This window comes from Botryllus schlosseri, chromosome 4 (genome assembly GCF_051294905.1).
Source record: "Botryllus schlosseri isolate E-star chromosome 4, Bs_hap1, whole genome shotgun sequence".
Taxonomy (NCBI): domain Eukaryota; kingdom Metazoa; phylum Chordata; class Ascidiacea; order Stolidobranchia; family Styelidae; genus Botryllus; species Botryllus schlosseri.
Genome location: NC_137239.1, coordinates 1,340,714 through 1,363,426, shown reverse-complemented (window position 1 = coordinate 1,363,426; position 22,713 = coordinate 1,340,714). Strand labels below are relative to the sequence as shown.

General features: G+C 39.9%; 1 protein-coding gene across 30 annotated transcripts in view; it reads right to left on the bottom strand.

Annotated features, from left to right (window-relative positions):
- LOC145437839 (adhesion G protein-coupled receptor E5-like) overlaps nucleotides 1–16,808 on the bottom strand; it is a 138,166-nt gene extending 121,358 nt beyond the window's left edge. For all 30 annotated transcript variants that reach the window (XM_080315150.1, XM_080315162.1, XM_080315158.1 and 27 more), the window contains exons 1-3: nucleotides 16,632–16,808; nucleotides 2,377–2,409; nucleotides 2,216–2,281 (exon numbers count right to left, since the gene is read on the bottom strand). In XM_080315150.1, the coding sequence (XP_080171276.1) occupies nucleotides 2,216–2,281; nucleotides 2,377–2,409; nucleotides 16,632–16,695 (163 nt within the window). In that variant the 5' untranslated portion in view covers nucleotides 16,696–16,808. The remainder of the gene's footprint in view (nucleotides 1–2,215; nucleotides 2,282–2,376; nucleotides 2,410–16,631) is intronic.
- Nucleotides 16,809–22,713: the final 5,905 nt, after the last annotated feature.

Genomic DNA, 22,713 nt, shown 5'->3' with positions numbered 1-22,713 from the left:
GCAGCTGCAGTTGCTAACAGCGTTTTGGTAGATGTTGGATTGGTTACCGATCATGATAAAAATTTGGTGATTGACCGAAGCAAGTTGCGAAGAGAACGTGACAGATGCAGAGAGGCACTACGGCAAGAAGAGCAACAAAACTTCAGTATGGTGGATGGTATGTACTTTGATGGTCGCAAAGATGCCACACAAATGGTTATGCACGGTCCAAACGAGAAGTACTACAGATCTCTTCAATTGGAAGAATACTATACTGTAGTTGGTGAGCCAGGGAGTTATTACCTCACCCACCTTTCTCCTGAAGATGGAAAGGGCATAACCATAGCTCAACATCTATTCAATGCAATAAAAGATACAGAATTGCAAGATAAACTGGCAGTTGTCGGTACTGATGGCACTGCATCCATGACAGGAAAACATAATGGATGCATAAGAAGCCTGGAAGAGTTGCTGAATAAGCCACTTCAATGGATAGTATGTCTGCTTCATGCTAATGAATTGCCTTTGCGGCACGTGTTTGCAAGTCTCGACGGTCTTACAAGTGGCCCAGATACATTTGCCGGTCCAATTGAAAAAAAAACTACATGGAAGTGTATCTTGTTGGCCAGTTACTCAATTCAAAAAGCTCTCGCCACCACTTTTGGCCTTTCCAAAGCTCCCACCCGAAGTTGTGAATGACTTAAGTACGGACCAGTTATATGCTTATAAAATGTGCTGGGCAATTATTCAAGGAAACGTTGATGATGATCTCGCTTATTTGGAGGTTGGACCAGTTGTGCATTCAAGATGGCTAACTTTGGGATCCAGAGTTTTACGGCATTGTGTGACAGTTGATGAACCGTCTTTGAACCTGCAGATTCTGGCTCGTTTTTTTTGCCTTGAAGTATATTTCCCGACTTGGTTTGAGATCAAGCTAAACAAATATATAACACATGGATCCAGAAACTTCTTCAACTTGATTCAAAAGGTTTTGAATTTCTCTGACCAAAACGTTCGGAAAATTGCCTTGAATGTCGTGATAAGAAACGGGTATTTCGCACACCCCGAAAATATTATGATTGCAATGCTGGCAGATGATAATGCAGACATACGAATTAAGGGTGTGACCAAGGTGCTTGCGATTCGAAAACATGCCGCTGAACAAAATTCACTTATGGACATTGAAAGTCAGAGCAGTTCCAACCAATTGAACTGCGGTCCTATTCGTTTATTCTATGTCCCTAAGTTGAACTTGGAAGCAAAGGCATACCACGAGTTGGTTAATATTGAAGCTTATCAACAACTTCCTCCAGCGATTGAGCACTTAACTGATGCAGAGTTGGAAGAATGCCGCGAGAAGCCCCTGATTTTGCTTCATCCATGTCACAATCAAACAGTGGAACGACATGTAAAGCTGGTAACAGAAGCATCAGCACAAGTCTCCGAATTTGAAAGACTAGATGGCCTCATTCGCCAAAAAATCAAATCTCGTAAACTGATGAAAAAATTTGACACAAAAATGCATTTTTAATATGTCGTTAAATGTGAATGTTTTGTTATGATGTTTGGAACCGATTTAAAAAAAAAAACTGTGTTGTGAATATATTTGTGTTATGGGCCCAATATTCGGTATTGTCAGTGTATTACTTTTCTTTTCAAAAAAACTGATGACGGATCAGAATTCGTCAAAATAAATGCTGAATTTCAACAAAAATGTGCTTATATATTGTTTTTTGGCTATAACTCATTTTGTGTTCACAATAGAGAAAACTTTCCTCTTAAGACAGATAAAAACATGATGTTTCCGCAGATTTTGAGCTATATATCATGACTCTATGGCCAGCGGTTGCCCAGATGGGCCATTTACCCCCCCCCCCCCCCCCACGCACAGAAATTGGGGGGTTGCCGGCTGGAAAATGGGGGTAATCCCCTGAAGTCACTTTTTCCTGAAGTTTTAGGTCATTTGTCAGGATTGAGGAAGGCCTTTTTTGGATTTGAAAAAAAAAAGCCATTTTCACTCCACCCTTGTGTGTTTTCAGGGATAGGGAATTGGACAGAACATAGTATATCAAATATCGTATCACAAAATATGACTTCAACGGCATGGAATTTCAAATATTCGAGGCGTACAAATGGCTTAAGGAAGAGAAATTCCACTTTCGCGGCTGCACCATCGCCAAATAAATGACTACTGGCATATCCGGGGTACGCATCACCATAATAACACCCAACTTACCTGTTGATATGGCTGTAAATGTCGTTACGTCAATGGCGGTTGTGGAGTCTGCGTCAGTTGTCATTCCTAAATTCACGAAATTCGATGCAAACTTAATATCAACCCATCCCTTTCGTCACCATAAGTTGAATAGAAAAGATATTATAACATTCAATACTCACCAGATCCCGAAAACGTTGTTGCACCTGTCATACCTGTTGAGGAGAAGCGTGTATTTAAAAAATAATCAAACGTAATCATTCGCTAATATGACTGAAGTGTGGTGGTCAAACTACATACAACAGGAGCGCCAAACTCAATTTCAGAGCGGGTCACATCAGAATAAAGCTGACGTTATATATTCTGATATATTACTTAACGTAAGATAACACAGATGTAACAATGACTGCTTGATAAACAAGCTCGGAATCATTCTTGCTACGGTACCATCTTTCTGCCTTGAACCAGGGGCTCTACAATAGAGGTACGCGAGCAACTTCATTTTTCTGGTACTGTGACAATTCTCTGCAACAACGCTTTTAACGTGCATGGGACAAGCAGAAAAGAAGTCTGAGCTTACCAAATGCTGCGTTAAAGGCTTAAAACACGATGCTTTTACATTGATCCAGTTACAGTTGTGAGCAAGGATTCTCAAGCGTGTGCAATAGGCATAGTGCATGATATGGAACAAATTTCTTGCCAGTCGTTTGGTTGAACAATATATATCACGTCTTTGCGCCATTCGATAATGCTGTCAAGGACATATTTACTCTTACGACCCAAACGTGTGAAAAGATATATGAAAGTATTCGTCTTTTCAGTTGCGTACACTCTGTGCTACATCATTTTGAAGGGGTACGCCATTCATGCAGATAAATAGAAAAAGTACGGGGTTCGAAAAAGTTTGAATACCCTCCCCCTCCCCCCTTAATAAACCGTTCAGTTTTGGCATCTGAGGTACATAGGATAGCATGAGGTACACATGAGCACATATCATGAGTGATTCTGCAGGTTTCCAAAACTTTAGGACAGTTGTTTTCAGAGATAGTTTATTGTCGGCATCCACCTTAAGATGCTCAGATGAGAAGTGACATGTCTTGCGTCCACCAAGCGTTCATTAACAGTTCTAGTATTAGACGCTTGATAGACGAAATAGTAGTCCATATAAATCAGGGCTGGCCAACCTTTTCAGCCAAAGGGCCACATTCGATCGACGAAATATTGCGCGGGCCACTAGCCGCGCGAAGCGCGAAAATTTTTAGAAGTTCATAGTTTGTCACTTGACTATATTGCGGGCCTGCAGTATATCGCTGGGCTCAGTTTGCCAGGACTGGACTATTCAGCGCCTTGACATATCAATTTCGAAAGTTTCGACCAACATGCGTCAATCGTTTTGTGCCTAGGTTTCATAATCAACGGCCTTTCTGCGAGCGCAAACGCTAGGTCGCATGTATGTTGAACGACACTGTCTCGTAATCGATAATATAGTTAGACTCAATCTGATGCATTGGGCGTTTTTTCATTTTCACAAAGGGGTAACAATATTAAAAGCAAGAAATCGAGTGACAACATGTTGCGCGAATCGTGTAGAAAATATTTACTTTTGATAAATTTATCGCAAATTATTCTGCTTTATTGTAGTGTACGAAGATCTACCAAAGTGTGACTGGCTCATGGAAATGCCAATGCGTCGTAACTGATATTTTAGTCTTAACATCTCAAGTGTTGCTTCCAGACTAATCAAATTTTTGGTTGGCCTTGCAAGATCACAGTCTGTGCAATTCATCTTTTATAAAATTACCAATTTTGGAAATTACCACGCGGGCCACTCAAAACCTTCTCGCGGGCCACATGTGGCCCGCGGGCCACGGGTTGGCCGGCCCTGATATAAATGCACCCCTAATAGGTGTGATTTCACAGCCAGCACCAAATTTTGTTCTTGTTAAGAATAACGTTAAAAATTATGAAACAGGCGTGCACTTAAACATTTGATACTGACCCTAATTATTAATTTCGCAAAACACAAATATCGATGCAATTTGATCTGGATCTCGTACAGCCCACGCCGCAATTGAATTTTTATGTATTTGTACTTAATAGCAGAATTAACGACATAATCTTAACAAGGATGTTAATCATTGATTTGAAATTTTCCACACTTGTGCCAATATTTGTACGCGCTTTTTGATAATTTTATTAGTCATATATTTTCGCATATCTTCATTGATTTTTCGTGGATTGTTAGAGATTAGTATCGCAATCTCAAACATTGAGTAGTACATACATATTCCTGTTTTAGGTCAACTTATTTGAGTGAATGTGTGTTTTCTTTTATGGCTGACTGTCTTCTTATAACTCGTAACCACAATCGCCACTCTTATCACTGACTCGTTCGCGAATGACAATCATTCGAAATCATTAATGCCAGCATTGCGACGCAACGATGAAACTCAAAGGTGAAAGCCTCAGTGGCATGAGAATTTAACATCGCGCGTGAGCAGACATTAGCACATAATATGCTGTACAAATAGGCTTTCATACGAATATGAAAGTAAGACACCCGCAATGTAAACAATTTCGTGTGCAAACCAAATACCTTCAAGCTCCCGCTAGTCCAAGTTCCTGCTAGGCACGTGCATAGCATGATAGTGACCCTTATTGAAAGTTTTGGCAAGGAGTGTGCAAATATTTTCACGCGGCGAAATGAGAATAACTTCGTGAAAGCATAGGACGAAGATCCGAAACTATTTTTAATAGTTTAATAGACCACCATCTCATTCGGAATTGATGACTGTGATGACAAGACGACTGAATGAAAAAATCAGTGATGTCTACTCAAAACAATGTGAACACCTGAAGGGAAATCACGCAAAAAGAGAAATACAGTTTCAGGTTGTCATCCAATTTTCTTAAACAAACATTCAACTGCAAAGTAGGTAAATGAATACTTCAGTGAATTTAACGTTATTTTGGCCGTGACGAAACATCGATATCGGCAATTACAGGTAAAAAATATCGTCGATTTTGGTAACGTCATAGCATGGTAATGAAGAATCATAGAACTATAATCTGTGACTGCGAGACCGAAAATAATGATTTTTTTAATTCAGCTTACAGAACGAGACCGTCCAAGTAGTCGTACAGTTTCTACTCGTGTAGAAGTAGTAGAAGAGGGTATTACCAAAGCAAGTTTTAAATAATACCCACCTGAGTGAGATAGTGCCCGTAGGAAAAACCTACCAAGTAGCCTACATCCTTACTGACCACATCTGCTTACAAGTATGAAGATACAGTCTTTCTCGTTTATTTCCTGTATAACCAAGCATAGCAATTGCTGCACAGCTGTTCAAATAAATGCTTCCAAGTTTTTTACATGTACCTTCGCATATATGCGATATCCGTTGAATAGCATAGCATATATATTTTGGCGCTATTGGTGAAGGCAGGACCGTAACTGCCGCACCCCAAACCTCCCGATTGTGGGGGGAGCTCAAAGGGGGACCAAAATTATTTCGTGAATTATTATAAATTATTTTCTATTTTTTTGAAGATTTATGGAACTTTGTACATTTTTTCTGCGATCGCGATTTGCTGTGAGCAAGCATATATATCTTGAATATTGGGGACCCTTAACCCAAGAAAAGAAAACGCGTGATTTATAGAAACGGGTATTTCTGCGTCGGCCACCACCGCGCCACGACGCACCAATACATGAAGTTTTACACCATGTAATATGCGATCTCGAAAAGTGTGCCAGAACGATCGGCAGCTAGAAAAGCTTGGTCGAAAACTACTGCCCTCACGCTGACCGAAAACTTCGATTTATATGCATAAATGTTTGATCGTTCATAAGCGCCTAAATGGGTGGCGCCGAATGTTCCTGTACTGGCAATCGGAACCACACAAGACAAATGTCATCTCGCAGAGAAAAATATTAATTTGCCACTGAAAAAGTACCAATTTGAATTCGTGTCCGTCTCTTAGTTTAGTAGCCTACGTTTGGGCGAGTTCAATATCTTGTGATATAGCAGACAGGGGGTCACGAAATAACATCATGTAACGATGTCATTATGCCAGCCGGCTCGCTCGAATTTGTTTAATTATTGTTTACAGACCCTACATTTTCCATGACAACACCCCCCTCAGTTCTACCGGTAAATATGATAACGTAGGCAGACACAAAATAAAAAAGTTCATAGCAATAAATATATGCAATTCCTGGTATTAGTGACCGAGTCAAACATGGTTATAGAACAGGTTCGCGCGTCAAACAAGCTGACACGCTAACTAATATAACTGATCACGGTGACAAGAGGCGGCAAAAACGTATGCCAAGATGGGTGGAGGGAGGGGTCTGGGAGCCGAAAGCCCCCAGAAGTTTGGTTTATCATGGCGTGGGGAGTCCAAGACCAACGTTTTTTTTTGGGGGGGGGGGTGACGAAGTGCTATTTTGGGCCTAGGTGAAGGTACTAGATATCGGTTTATCGGTATCGGCTCAGCAATACGATATTGGTCGGGATCTATTCTCGACCACACCAAATCAGAAACCAAACGTCACATGTAGGTTTTTCGGGAGCAAGAACAATCTGAACGACAGCGGCAAGATTTACCTTCATATCGTAAATTTATGACACCTGCTGAAATTGATTCCGTATGCTTAAAATATGGCTTTCAGAAGCAAAACATGATCATAACGGAGATCAAGATGATCAGCGTATTAAGCCAGAATGATGTATTTCGGGATGCGTGCTATCTCAAAACTATATGACGCAAATATCAACGGATGAGAAATAAAAATCTCCTAGCCGTCAATAATGATCCTAACCCGACGAACCAAACAACAAGATTACGATGTGATATGAATTACTCGTAATACAGAACCACTGGCGTAGCCAGAGAAGGGCGAACGGGGCGATCGCTCCCCTCAAATTTTCCATAAAGTAATATAAAGTAGATTTTCTGAGGCAGATTTGCAATTACTGATATAACTATACCAATGCGAGGTGCGATATTAAAGGAATCTCTACAGGCCACATGCCACCGCACCTTTACAGCGATGCCATTAGTTTAATTAATTATGTATGTATATGGTTCGCTGAGCGCGACCGCAGACTCTTAGAGATGGGGATCTTTGTTGGGTATAATCGGTATAATTGGCGGTTCTATTATTTTAACCCGCTCAAGACATACATGGTACAATGAGCTACACGCAGCAATGCTACGTAATGACTTTAGGTTATATTGAAGTGGATGGGTATCACATATTAGTACATTTATCTGATGGGCAGTTTAAATGGTGGGTTTGTTGTGGCGAGGTATTTTGTTTACAATAGATCACGAAGCAACTTGCTTGCCGTGTAGATAGGAGGTGTGAAGCATTCGTTGCCGTGTAGAGAGGCCTTGAGGATTGTAATTGATTTGGATTCCGCATTACGTTTCAATGTCAAAATCGAAACAAGCAAGACTTGACAGCTTTTTCTCTGCAAGGAGTCGGGATGCGCAGCCAACAGAAGGAATAGTAAGTTGTGTTCCTTCGCTAGTAGAAGCGGCAGATATAATTGCCGATACACAAGAGCCCCAGAAATCATATGAGGTGGGAAAAGCAAACGATATTGGATATATTCTTGAGCACCATTCGCAGCTTCGCGATGCTGAGAGATATAGACTTCTGACTTCGGATGCTTTGAGAAACGTGCCACTTCTTGATACCATCAGGCAAGATCGTCGCAAGTTTCTTAAAGTGTGGCTTGATGATGATGATGATGATAGATATTCCAAATGGTTGGTCTATACCAGGGGCGGGCAACTTCTTCAGTCGGCGGGCCGGATATAGGAAAATTAAGAACTTGGCGGGCCGGATTGCTGAATCGATACATTATTCGCCCATTTATCCACATATACAAGGAATAAATCGTATTTCATGAATATATTTTAACGACAGCAATGTAACTTCAAAGCAATTTCTCGCCAATATAATGACGAGGACAATGTGGATTTGAGAACAGTATTGTCATACAGGTACCGCCATGTCTGCTTCTCTCTGATCAATCAACACACGGTGCAATTCTTAATTAAGATTTTAAGGCGTTCGATAAGCCCGCGGTATCCCACATTTACCAAGAGTAGGGTTCATTCGGGTTTGGTAGGTGACGAGATAGCGTGGTTGTTCAACTATGTGGCCTATTTTTATCTCGATATTGAATTCATGCGGCCCGCGGCCTCCAGAAATTTGAAAGTGGCCCCCGACCCGTTTTGTGTCGGCGACCTCTGGCATAAGCGGGGTCTTACAGAAGCCCAGAAGTGTGCCGTGCTACAAAGTCGACGGTTACTGAATCAAAAATAAGAAATATCGGCCTGGTGTGAATGACCATAGTAGTCGACAAACACCATGATTACCACACAAATGACATTAGGGTTGAGTACATCGTGAATGCCACTAGTGCAATAAGTCTTCTCACTTCGACGGATTTGCGCGTAAGCTCCACCCTCACTCGCTACGCAGTGCGCATTAGGGTTGTTCAGATTTGAAAATTTTTCTGGAATCCTCGTTCGCCGTATTCCAAATGATAGTTTAGTACATAAAAACACTCGTCCTGATCTTCTTTCCGCTCAAAGCCCCCAAAGATCGAGGGGGCAATTCTCCTTACTACGTGATATGTAGTGTTGACCATGTCACCGGTTTATTGCTTTGTGACGTTATCAGTTGAAAACAGCCGCGTGGAGATGGGATTTTGCAATAAAATATATATGTTTTCAATACTGTACTTGAATGCAGTCCTATAAAGTGCCATATGCATCTTCATTTTGATCTGCACAACCTGTATGTCATGGAAAGAATGTATTGGTCGCACGGTTGACATCGATTTGTTTTGGATCGTACATTAAAGAAGCGCCGGAGGGTTGCAAGTCGAGAACAAATGCGGATATTACCTGCTAGTTTTCAGCAAGAAGATATTAATAATATTTTCCAAGCTTCAAATCAACCATAAAATACCCAGTTATCTTATTGTATGGTAGACTGGCCGGCATCAGGTCAGAACTTCCCAGATTATTATGAGACAAATAACACTAAAGCAATCACTGATGTTTTACTGAGAAGAAAGATCACTATCTTTTCAAGTAGCAACATTTTCGAGACCGCAATCAGAGTTCACCCGAAGTCATAAAACAAACTTACCAAAGAAAACTAAATATTGTGAAACAGACCATAGCCCGATGCAGTGGCGGCTCGTGACAATATCGGGTGGTGGGGCAAGGGATGCAAACGACTTTTTATCAAGATGACGCCACAATGGCGTTTTCCAACGTAAACAAGTAACTTAATGATGGTACGGTAACATGAATTTCCCGACATCAGTAATTTTAACGTATGTGCCGCGAGAGGTCTGCCGGAGAGCTGTGACTTGAAGTGTGGTAACTGCGTAAACGGGGTATGGAACAAAGATTGAACACGGTTCATGTTCGCACTTGACCTGACTAATTATCTGCAGAAATGGAAGTGACTATAACCAGAGAGATTGCCTAAGTAAGTCTAACTGAAAAGGTCAACGAGTTCGGACGAATAGGCTGATCAAGTGATCACCTGTTAGCCGTCATCGCGCTTGACAGGGGGTTGTAAGCAAATGGCTTGAAGGCCAAGACATTTGAGAATATAAAATAAAAGTAAATATTTGAATGCAAACCGAGAATGTTAGTACACTGTTTCATGATATCATCATCTCATCACTTATCTCAGTATGGAACACAGTTAACGTTAGTACAGATACACCGGCTTTTGCGTGAAATCCGCAATGCGTTAGGTAGGCTAAAGTGTCAGATCAGCGCATATCTCTACCATACTCGGCCTTGATAACACAATTGCTGCCCTAATCATTGAGTGTCAACCTTGAGACTTGGCACAGCGTTCGATACTAAAATCAAGACATACCGTACAAAAGCTCATGACGGATCTAGGTATAAGGAGCATCGTTAAAATCAATAGAGACCAATACCGCCTTTGCGTAAAATCTGTTAGCGATAAATGACCAGTCAGCTCTCACTCGACTTAGGAAACGGAATTACTACTAACATAGTCAGTGACAAACTTAAAACTTGGTACAGCGTTCGATACTAACATTAAGACTTACCGTGCCAAATGTCATGACCTATCTCGGTATGGAACATCGTCAAAATCAATGGATACCAATACCGGCTTTTGAGTAAAATCTGTTTGCGATACATGACGGATCAGCACACACTCAACTTCGGAAACGAAATTACTACCCTAATCTTTAAGTAGAAACCCTGAAACTTGGGGCAGTGTTAAATACCACCATCACGACATAACAAACCAAGTTTCAAGAATGATCATGGTGTGAAACACCATCAAAATCGACCTATACAACAAAGGTCGACTCAACGCATATGACGGTAACGAAGTTCAGATATAGATACGATTGTAACATTACATCTTAAGGGCAACAAGGCTATGTTGCCCCACCTGCTCGGTAATTTTATGAATAGTAGAGAGTAAATCACCGTTTCTTTATTGTGCGCGGCTTTGAGAGAATAGACAGTGAAAGCTTGTTTTGAGCGCTACCGGGGCATGCCCCGGCTAGGCATTCGCAAAGCGAAAACACGGAAGAGACGATTTTCGCAGAGACTTCGCTATATATGGGCATTTACAAGCCAAAGCCAAAGAAGAATGCGATTTTCGCTGTGACTTCTGTATATATTGATTGCTGTGCGTCTATAAATGATAAATAATTGTTATTGAACAGAATTTTAGCTGGGGCAATGCCCCAGTTGCCCTATAGGACGAGCCGCCACTGGCCCGATGATACCTCTTGCGGCTGGCTGTTTAAATGGCGTAATAGTCTAGACTCTAGAGAGCGATATCTTTAATCTTTTTTTACTACGATACTCCGTACACGCCGCGATAAAGCATGCAATTTTAGTGAACCGACTCAAATTCGAGGAAAAGTAAGAGATTTCAAAAGGGAGGTATATTTGTCTATAGGCTCCTACATCAGATGGTGGTATCTTATAACAAACACTCTGTAGCTCCCTTTGACTCATCAAAAACTTCGCCCCCCTATTTTTTTTTTGGCTACGCCCTTGTACAGAACGGCTATAATATTCATTTTAAATTATTTTGTAGTGTCAATAGTCTACCATCTAATTCAGGGGTGGGCAACCTGTGGCCATGGAGGCGAAATTGTGCGGCCGTGAGCGCGTGATGTAAAATGCATGTGTTGGCGGCCGTGCGTTGATGGTCATATGCTGAATGTATGGTAAAACTTATACGACTTTGAAGGGTATAATTAATTCAGTGTACTACTCTCCTTCACTGCATAGTCTGTGACTACGTTTCCAGTGACTTCAAGCGACATCATATGATACTATAGCGACTAAAAGACGGACCTGCCGGTGTCGTGCACTTTCGGATCAAACTCACTACAGTCTTACGAAGAAAATGTGTTTTTGGCCCGAAAGTGCACGAGCCCCGTCCAGGTCCGGGTTCGTAAAATTAAAATTTGCCTATTAAGCTTCCGGCACTACGCATATGCGACGATCTTGCCCGTCAATATCTTCGACATACACTGACATATGACTGTTTCATAAATGAAAGTGGTACGACTAATGTGGTTCAATTACTTAAAAGTTTGGAAGTAGATGAAGCCATACAAGAGAGTATAGTATAATATCGGTTTATCTATCGAACATTCGTATTATTGTAATGTGTGACTGGCCGTAATACTTTAATATTTCTTTCAAAACTACATTCATCGCCGCAGAATTTATCTACTCCAAGACTTCCGTGTGCGCCTTATCAAGAGTTAACGGCACAATAATGCAGTCAACTATCATAAAATTGACTAATCCTTATTCATGTGGGCAGAAAGAGTTTCAATACAATCTTGAAACTTTCCATTAATATATACCGCCAATTGTCTGTGTAACGCGTTACGTGAATTGGATAATTTTATTTCCTGTCGTCTCTTGTTATGACCACCGGTGATACAGCTGACTTTGCCTAGTTCCATTTTAATATTGCAGTATTACGACACAGTTTGCCAATTTAGGTTTCGCTCGAACCTCTTTCCATAATTATGCTTTTGTGCCGTTAAGTAGGCTTACCATACGTCCTCTTTTAAGAGGATTTGTCCTCTTTTTTGACTTTTTTGAAAGTGTCCTCGGAGGACGCCCTTTTGTCCTATTTTTTGAGATTTAGAGCAGATTTAGAGCAAATTGTCAGTGATATGCCGCATATCAGCACAGAAGTGAAGCTCCGACGGGTATTTCGGAGTGAAAAACGGTGATTTTAGCTCTGGGCGAAAAGATGATTTTTTTTTTTTTTTAGTCATCCACCTGGCAATGTGGAGTAAAAAATGTTATTTTGAGCTCTGAGCGGAAAAGATGACTTTTTTTTTTAGTCAACCGATCACAAAGTGGGGAAAATTAACCGGTTTTTGAGAATTTCACTCCGGTTTTGCAAGTTGCAAATTTCTGAAAAAGTGTCCTCTTTTTTGATTTCCAAAATATGGTAAGCCTACCGTTAAGGGACACACGGAAAGTCTTCAAGTTAATAAATGCTGCAATTAATGCAGTTCTGAAAGCAATATTTCTATTATTGTCGAGTATGTGGAGGGACTAAGCTTAGTCAACCTTGTCACGGAGTCTAAATGTTGGTAGGTTATTGGCGTTACTGCGACAGGTTGAGCCGTAGTCATAATAAAGCAATGGTAAACGAATAACATTGTGTGGGTGTGTTGAGCAAATGGAAAGAGAGTAGGCTACATTGAGACAAAACCTTTTCATCAGCCCAATTACATTATAAAGTTAGTCTACATTGTATTAGGTTCGTAAAACGCAAAAGAACAGTAACAGAGGAGAGAAGGGCATTTAATCCCAAATGAGAGTTGGATTATTTCATGGTACGAGTGTCAGGTTTCCAATTTGCAAGTTTGTCTTCTCGTAGTCAAAATCAAGGAGGTCACTGATTTCAATGTTACAGACTTTCATCGCTAAAATCATTTAAAAACGGGTTTGATATTCATTAGATTAGATATTATAAGATTACTAGCTATTAAGCAATGAAGTATTCACGATTGGAATACCTTACGACATACGTCCTCCTTTAGGAGAAATTTCCTCGTTTTTTAATAAAGCTAAAATGCCATCCTAGGACAGCCAACTGTCGTCATTTTTGGCAATTCGTCCTCCTTTATGCCAGGGGATTGGACAAATAATGCCATAGTTGAAATGTAGATTTCGGTGCTAACGCGGGCAATGGGGCATGGGGCATGGTTGACTTGGTCAATCCAAGTTAACCGGACCTGTAAACGTAAATTTCGGACTTTGAGCGGGGAAATGACCTTTTTAGTCAGCTCACCTACGACTGGCGGCCGTATGCTGTCGAAATATTCGAAATGCGGCCGTGGACAACAAAACGGTTGCCCGCCCCTGATCTAACTGATCCAGTTGAGACTTTGCTTTTCGTGGTTTGGTAAGATCTACACGAGGGGTCTTTAGCCAGGCACCAAACAAAGGGGCAGGTACAACATTTATGTGACATTATACGCTTTTTAGGCTTTTTCCTTATGGATATATGTAACAAAGCATTTATCAACAAGCATCGTTTCAAGTTGGTTAAAGGTCAACAATAGTCGACTTTCCAACTGAATGTTGAATATATCTGTGCGTTGTTAATTGCGTGTAACGCTCTTTTTAACATCCATCAAGACATTCAGTGTTGCTTATAATTAATCGACTGGCCCTCGATACAACACGCAAATATATCGTTATTCTAAAACAATCGTACGTTTTATTGGTGCTACAAATTCCTATATGCAATCTGCCATAGAGCCCGGGATAGATTCAGACACCTCAGATGCTCAGATAATAATTCAATTGCGCGGGTGGAGCGCCAGATATAGTTTCACCGAAACGAATGCATTGAATGAATTTATACTATATATGGTTATAATGGTATTATGATGTCAAGACCGTTATGATGGCAATTAAGGGCATACCGATGGTATCTTGTATGTGATGTTACAGCTGATGTAATTATATAACCGTATTGAAAACGTGAATGAGAATGAAATCAAGCAACTGAATGATTATTATTGGACATGTGGTCACTTCTCGGTGTGTCTGATAAGATCATAATTATTGGGGGAGGGGACATATGCTAAAATTTTGACTCCCAGTCATGAGTCGTTATTGTTTGTGATATTAGTGGTATTTTTATGGTGCAATGGTCATTTACACCAGGCCGACGTGCTTGATGATGCCTGATTTGCCGACTTGAAGCACGGGCAATCGGGCATGTTCAAGGATTTTTAAGACACCGCTTACGAGGATCAGGTGACCAGGAGGAGCCTAGATAAACCTTCACAATTATAGGCCACGAATAAATTCACATTTCTCGTAAGACCAGTGTCAAGTGAGTCAAGTCAAGTCAACTCATTTTGGGGCAGTGACTCGATTCAAATCAAGTCGTTCGAAAAATGAGACTTGGGTCACGTCATTACTCGAGGCATCCCACCACTGAATAAAATACTGTTTGTAATCCAGGAATTGAGATTGATTGCTATTATTGCAATGGTATTTACGGCCGCAAGGCATTATAGTGAGCGCCAGAAAATATCATAAACTCTCGAAGGACATACGAAAACTAAAAAGGTTAAGGAGCACTAATCTACGTTGCAGTGAATCGCTAATTTGTTATTGGAAGCCATAACGGTATACTTCGTGATACTTGATGTTATCATTTCGAACCAAGCCTATTTTGTATGCTTTGAGTTGGCGAAAGCCCCTCCTGAGATTATTCTTTCTATTGTGTTACTGTCTGTGACCTGTATTTCTAACATATCATTATACCTATACAGAATAATTTTTCTAACACAATTGACGCATCTGGTATTCATTAACGATTAGCATAACTTCACAATGTTCATTGTGAGGAGGTCAACATGAATTTCCCAAGTGTTTTGGCGGTATAAATATGTACTGAGCGAACGCAACGTGGTTCTTTGTCCGTTCAGAATAATTATTTGCCTCTCGACAACAATTCTGCTCAGATATTATGACAGGTTTTGCAGACACTACTCAAATACATTTACCCATTCCCAAGGTCGGAAAAAATAGATCAAGTGAAATCAAAACAAGACAATGATAGTTTTGAATTAATTCAAGTGGATTTAAAATGTATACCGCGTAACGGGGTTTCCCTAACTGCATATCAACAGCCAGTCATGTACACTGCAGACGGATTTCGTATTTATTCACTAATTTGTACAATAGCCCAATAAATTTCGATTTCTGATGCAGAGTTTTTCTGTTACACTTAATTTAAGTGGGTTCAAACGAGACAAACACACCGATCCGTTGGGATATATATCCAGCGGATGAAGCTGGTTCCGTTCTCGTGTACTATCCCGAACAAGACGCCAAAAGGTGCTATACGTCGTAAACTGAACCCAGCTTTTTAGTCATCTGTCAACTGTTTTTTTTCGTATCGGGATGAATTTCGACTGCAATATTGGTAAAATGGGTTTGTGGGGCCAGGGAACAAGGGAGCAAGTGGCCTGAATGTAATTAAAGTTTGAAGATTCAATAAAATGGAAACGCTTGGCAATACGATATGAATTATAGCTACACAATTTCTTTTCAAATTACAGTAAAATAAGACGTATATAAACACAAATAATTCCAAGTACGTTCAGAATTTGAATGACCGAATTCGCGTAAACATTGAGTTGAAGCAAGTTCAACTCCGATCATTTCAGAGGTAATTCTCATCAGCATAAGAACGGCGAATGTCCGTATATCAAGTTAGGCTCGTTTTGCACGATACAGTTCTTCTGCAGGATATTCAAGAAACCCAGAAAGTACATTCGAATTAATGTTTGAGCATAGAAACAATTCACAAATGAGATTACAATTAGATTATCGACTTTTCGCTCTAATTAGTCTAATTAGCATGATAAAATAATATCTATTCTCATCGTAATTACGTGTCCGTGCCGCAAGTGGGAATTAAACGGAAATTTCACACTTTTCGCGGTCTAGCCCATACAAAAATCTACAAGCCGGAATTTCATATATGATCGTAAATCGCCTCATGAGTAATATACTAAATATTCACGCTCGTTGCGCGGTAACAGAGACCTTAATTGTTGCACAGATACCGAATTTAATAAACTTGGACGACCATGGATACTGTCAAGGCCGTGTTTAAATTAATCAGAATATTCGATGCGTAATTATCTCCGTTAGGCCGAGACTAAACCAGCATTAAACCACCATATATCTGTAATGCAACATTCTTAATAACATACACGGAATTAATCTACTTAGTATATCAGACACATCATGATCCGTATAACCTGAATAATAAAAACAGATACATATACTAAGAATCATACTGTCGATATAATGAAAAACTTACCTTGACAATATGAACAAATTAGCAGTATCTTCACCCAAGATGACACACGACAAAAGTACTCCATACTTCCCACTTCAATAATCAGCTCGTAAATCAGAATTATGAGTACATCAGAGTCTTGGTATGGTCGTAATGTCCAACTGATTGGTAAAGTACAGAGCGATGTATAAATACATTGTCTACATCTAAACTCGATTTGAAAAGCGGAATTGGCAAAAATATTTTTTCAAGGAAACAATACCATGTTCTGACTAACACAGATACTCAGTAATAATCAGCAACGCTGCCTATTGTTACACTTGCTATTGTCCATTAATAATATACTTCACTTCAACCGAGTATAGCGGCCATCAAGCACGCGTGACTAGCTTGTATGGTTTTTCCCGGGTCTCAAGAAATCTCAACTACCTTAACAAAAGGGGTATTTTATGACATGGGCTACAACCTTACAAATCAGCTCTTCGAATTCGTATTGTACGAGCATACGAGTCGGCTGTGGATCTGATCTGCTCTCCGTACAAATAAGAATGGGCATGTACACACAATCTAAGTATCGAGAGTATTAGTTTCACTTCACTGATATGACAGTATACAGCAGGGGTGGGCAAACTACGGCCCGCGGGCCGCATGCGGCCCGCGAGAGTCTGAACAAACTTTATAAAAATATTGATTAAATGCGTACTAAAAATCGAATTAATGCCGGGAGTGATGAAACTTTTTCTTAGTCTATTTCACCATGATGATTCTAAGGCAAGAGTTTTCAAATTGGGGGTCGCGAAGCTGAGCTCAACTTCATAATTATATTGCTCTGTATTTATTCTGAATTTCATTTTAAAAAATCTCTTATTCACAGTCGTAACCTTCCATGCCATCAAACTATCCGTTAGGTTCGCTAGCATCCTGGTTGCGTTTTGTGATATGACGATAAGGGGGAAGGGCGAAATCTTGCATCATCATAAGTTGGGCGTGTCTTAAAAAGTTTGAGTACCACTGTTCTGAGGTAATTACTTCCCATAATAATATTTGTTCTTGTTTTCTGGTGCGACAGCCCGATCTCAAGGCCCACGAAGTTTGAAAGGTTTCAACTGCCAAACATCACAGAAATCCTAAACGAGATTGACATAATTCGGATTACAAGTGTGATTCCAGATTGGCTTCTCCACTTTTAATTATTTCAGTGATGTGCTTACAAAATACGATTCATGCGTGTCCTAGGTAGATTCGGTCTCTCTATATTCGTAGCATTAGGGTATTTATATTTCATCTACATATAGTAGAAGGGCGTTTGAAACTAACATGGTTATGATGCTGTCAGCATTGTGTGTCCTAGAACTGAAACAAAAGCGGAATTAGTAAATCTAGTAACAGACCAACATTGCGTTTTGCTTTATAATCCCAATTTTATATAGTGCGGCCCGCGAATGGGTTCAAATGTTGAATGCGGCCCGTGGGCTCAAAAGTTTGTCCACCCCTGGTATACAGTGTCTCGTAATGATTTTGTATTCCAACAATGATTATAATGTTGCAACGATGCAATGACGTGAAAATGCAAGCCAAGCCTTCCGATTCAACTTGTAGTTACGGATTTAAAAAAAATGACTTTAGTTGTCGAATAACAAGAAAGCGATGGTAGTCGTTCGGGGTGAATCGTGATACCCGTGTTCTGTTTTGTGAGTCAGCTGCTATCTCAGAGTCACCACTACTAACGGGGACGCAGCAAGGAGGATATCGTAAGGTCGAAAGGCCTCCCATTGTAAACTTGTACTTTTGTTCATGTTGAACGCAGATCCGCAGAAATAAACTGGTTCAGAATTGAATCTAGTTAGATGTGTTTTAGGTAAATTTTGCGGATTAATAAATGTCGTGCTAGTTCTAGTTGCTAGTTTTGAAAAATTAGTAGATCTAGTTCTAGTTGCGCATACTGAAATCCCTATAATTTGTGCAAGTCTCGATGCGTTAGTCATCTGTCATATATAGGTCTGTGTACACTGGGTCTACTTCCATCTACTTCAACCGCACACTATGTCGGATTTAGTTTGCAGTACCATGGAGTTAAAGAATATAACTATAACTCTCATATGAACTGCGTTAGGACAACATGCGACTATAGGGATGGTCACAATGAATCGGGTTTTAAGAATAATTTGAGTGAAGTAGCGAGAGATAATTCCTACGAGTGCTGAATTTACGTTTGTTGCCCCTACGAATTAATTTATCAACGAATGATAGCTTCGATAGTATATTGTCTACTGTGAAAACCTTGAAACTAGAACTATACTTAAAGTTCCGTCAAAGTTAGTGCAACCGTCATCTAACTAAATGTGTAGTTTGTACATGGCTGATCCAAAGCATTGTCACAAAGTGCATTGAAACAATCATTGTCGCGAAAATACTAAATTATCTTTAATGTTATGTAGAATTGACTTGACTAGACTAGAAGTCTGAAACTCAATTCAAAATCGAATCCCTCAAGTACTCGATCTTGTCCAGTCCCATATAAGACATGTGGGCAGTTTTGGGAATAATGTGATATGTGACAAGAGGTTACATTTCGACGCAACCGCCCGCCGCCTGTTCAATAATCCAGTGGTTGGTGTTACGGTATGTTGCGACAATACTGGCCTTCCTATTTGTTTGTGGTTTATTGCTTTAATCAGCTTAACTTAAAAAACCAATACAGTAAGTTCATGGTCTGCTGAGGTAGACAAAGTAGTCATCGTTGTAACTCAAGCAGATGTAAAAGTAGTGTCGTAAATTGATACTAAGTACAAGTAGAAGTATTAATTTCCAAGTAATGAAAAAGTAAGTATCCCAGGTCCATATTTTTTTGCATAACATATTGGAGATGGGTAGTAGAGGTGGAAGTAATCTAATATCGTAACCACTTGAGTAAGTAATCTACTTGAGCACTACGAAAAAGTGTAAGTACTCAGTCACTAATAATAGACTCCGGTATTCCCAGAGACGGGTTTATTTCGTATCTATACGTACACTTGTGAGCAACCATTTTCCTCCAAGCCAACTGATAGGCTATGCACCCTTAGGGTTTCTGCGTTCTACATGCCGTTTGTGTTGTAATTACATATTGAAAGCCTTGAGTGGCCACAGATGTCAATGGGAATTTATTGAAGTACGCTATGCTTTGATAAATTCATAAAATTACACTATATATTAATGGAAACATGATGTGTACATAAAACAAGACTGCTTCCTTGTATAGGCTACATAGGCTACGTGATTAAATAAGAGTTATATATCAATTGCGGAATGCGGCATCGAGACGCTTCAGTTTCCATCGTCCGCCTGCCAAATTAAAACGTTGCACACCGCTGCTATGATAGAGATAGAATGATGATGTGAAAAATCAACTTGTATCTGCACGCGCTGTAAATACAAAGGATAATTCCCGCATTTATCAGATTTTCACCATCGCGCGGGGTGTAAATAATGCCATCGGCACTTCCTGGTATGCATATTTTGCTCCTAACTACTACATCTAATGGAGATATATCCAACGGGTGAATCACCTTTTCGGGACTTCTTGGGGAGGTTCACAAAACAGATGCCACTGCTCGATTTCCGTTTACGGTGCGGAATAGAGATGATATGATATACATTACAAATTAAATATGAAAACGAATTCTAAACGATAAAGCGACGTCCGATACAAATACGACGTAAACCAAATTATATAGTCACATTGCTACATGTCAATATCCACGGGGCCAAAAAGCATTACTGTTCTTGTTAAGCTATACTTGTTTAACCACTGCGCTTCATATAACGCAATCCCTTGACCGCTATATAAACAGCAACGCCTCACTAATAAATATAGGAGTTGGAATTAGCATTTTTGAAACAGTCCATCGAGAAACATTATTCCTAATACTAATATATGTGTACAGTGCACATTCTACGTTGTACAGTTTTAATATTGTTCTATACACGTGCTCCGTTTTCGAGTGCTCGGATTCTGCTGCAAACCAGTTGCGTGGAATTACACTGATATGAGCTTCCTCACTGCATATGGAGATTACGATGAGGCTATCCACAACAGAACAGTAATAGAATTATTAGCTGTGCTTACGGACGCAACTTAGTCAATGTATAACAGAAATGCTCCATATATTATTCCTTTGTACGGAGGTTTCTTCCATCGTAATAACTGAGATTTATTCGTTGGACATTGCCCGATTTAATTTATGTGATAGTATAGTTCGGCAATTTAATGATAAGTCGTAGACTGGACAAAGTAAATAGGAACGTGTAGCTGTAGACAATGTTGAGCTTCAAATTCATTGTATTCCAATATTTGTCTACAGCAGTCGCAGAGAACCATGAGACCATTAGTAACTTCTATAGTTATATCGTGAGTTGTGTTTGGTAACATTCATGTTGAAATTGTGATACTATACGATAGTACGCCTACACTACAGTGCTTTCCAGTAATCGTATTTGGGACGGGTTACATATGAAATAATTACAAAGCAGTCGAAAACGATTAATTTAACCCTTTTAAAATCTCGAGCCTCTGAAGGAGTTTAACAACTTCATATGGTCATATCCTAATTTGTGTGCGTGCTAGAGGCCTCGTATTGGTTTGTACGAAAAGCTAGCAATCTTCTGATTTATATGATACCTAATTCGAACGTATAAGGCATGAAAATTTTCGAGTACCGACTATCTTACATGGTACCGACGATCTTGCAGTAATTGCTGAAGAGATAAAAGACTATTTTCCCCTGATAGATTACGCCACAAAACAGTAGAAAATCTATAGCAAAAAGCTTTTAGCTAGGCAGAACACTTTTCGGTACCATTTTGTTCTACACAACGGACGCAATAGTAAAGAAATAAAAGCGACTATAAGGCTGACACGGCCTTATATGAGTTAATTGTGCATGGATCGACATTTTAATTTGCAATAGAATAGAGTTAACTAATTTTGGGAATCTGAGAAGAGGACATATTTACAAAATGTTCAGACTTATAATACCGGAGTGAAATCGTGAAATTGGTAAAATTATTCCGACTTTGTAGTTGGTTGACTAAAAAATAGGTCGTCTTTCTGGATCAATTCACGAAAGACCCGCCGGATCGTAACTTGAGTGTTCATTTCCTATATCTCAGTTCAATTTTGATCTACATTTAAACAAAATTTAAAAAAAGGACAATTTGGCGTCCTCCGGGGAGACTTTCAAAAAAGTCCAAAAAGAGCACTTAAGGTAACCCTATAGGCTATGATAGAGCGAACAAAGTACTGTTTATTGTGCCATAACCGAACGATAGGGATTGCGAGCATGCATCCGAGTTAACCAGAGTTTTTACGTGCAATTTTGACGTACGTTCATTCCGTTCCTGAGCGTTTTCGCCGAATAATGCGGCTGTGAGGACTATCCGGAGTCAAAATTAAGCGGAGTCGACTGTAATCGTAATCCTGACCGAACACTACGAGAAAATTCCAAAGAAGCCTACTCGTATCGAATTGCGTGATCAGTCAGTTGACTTTCTGAATAAACATGCCTATCACGTTTTTCCAGATGTGAATTGTCCGGGCTTCAACCCTTTGCTTGTAGCCCAGCTGTCTTACTTGAAGCTAATGTGAAATCGTGTCACAGCACTGGAAATCCTTCAAATATCTCTCAAAGTTGGAAGTGAACATTGTTACGATTAGGGCTTGGCAAATTCGAGTACCCGAGTGATTTGATTCTGAATCACGTTGCTTCGAGTCGAGTATTCGAGTATTACTCATTGTGACGTCATAACAGGATGTAATATGACCAAGGTCGAATATGTACCTTATTTTATGCCACCACAATGAATATAATGCCTGTTATCCATCACATTAACCATACTTAGCATATTTCGACCATACCGATTTCATTGCACTTTGTGACAATGTTGTGGGATGACCATAACTTCGGAAATGTGGTATTTTAAGCTTTGTACTAGTATTTTATACCCTGTTTTGTATGCTGCGGTACGGCCAATCAAGGTTTCATGGCTTACACAGTGGACAATATTATCGAAGCTATAATCTTCGTTGATAAATTACCTTTCAGTGGCGAGGAACGTATAATTT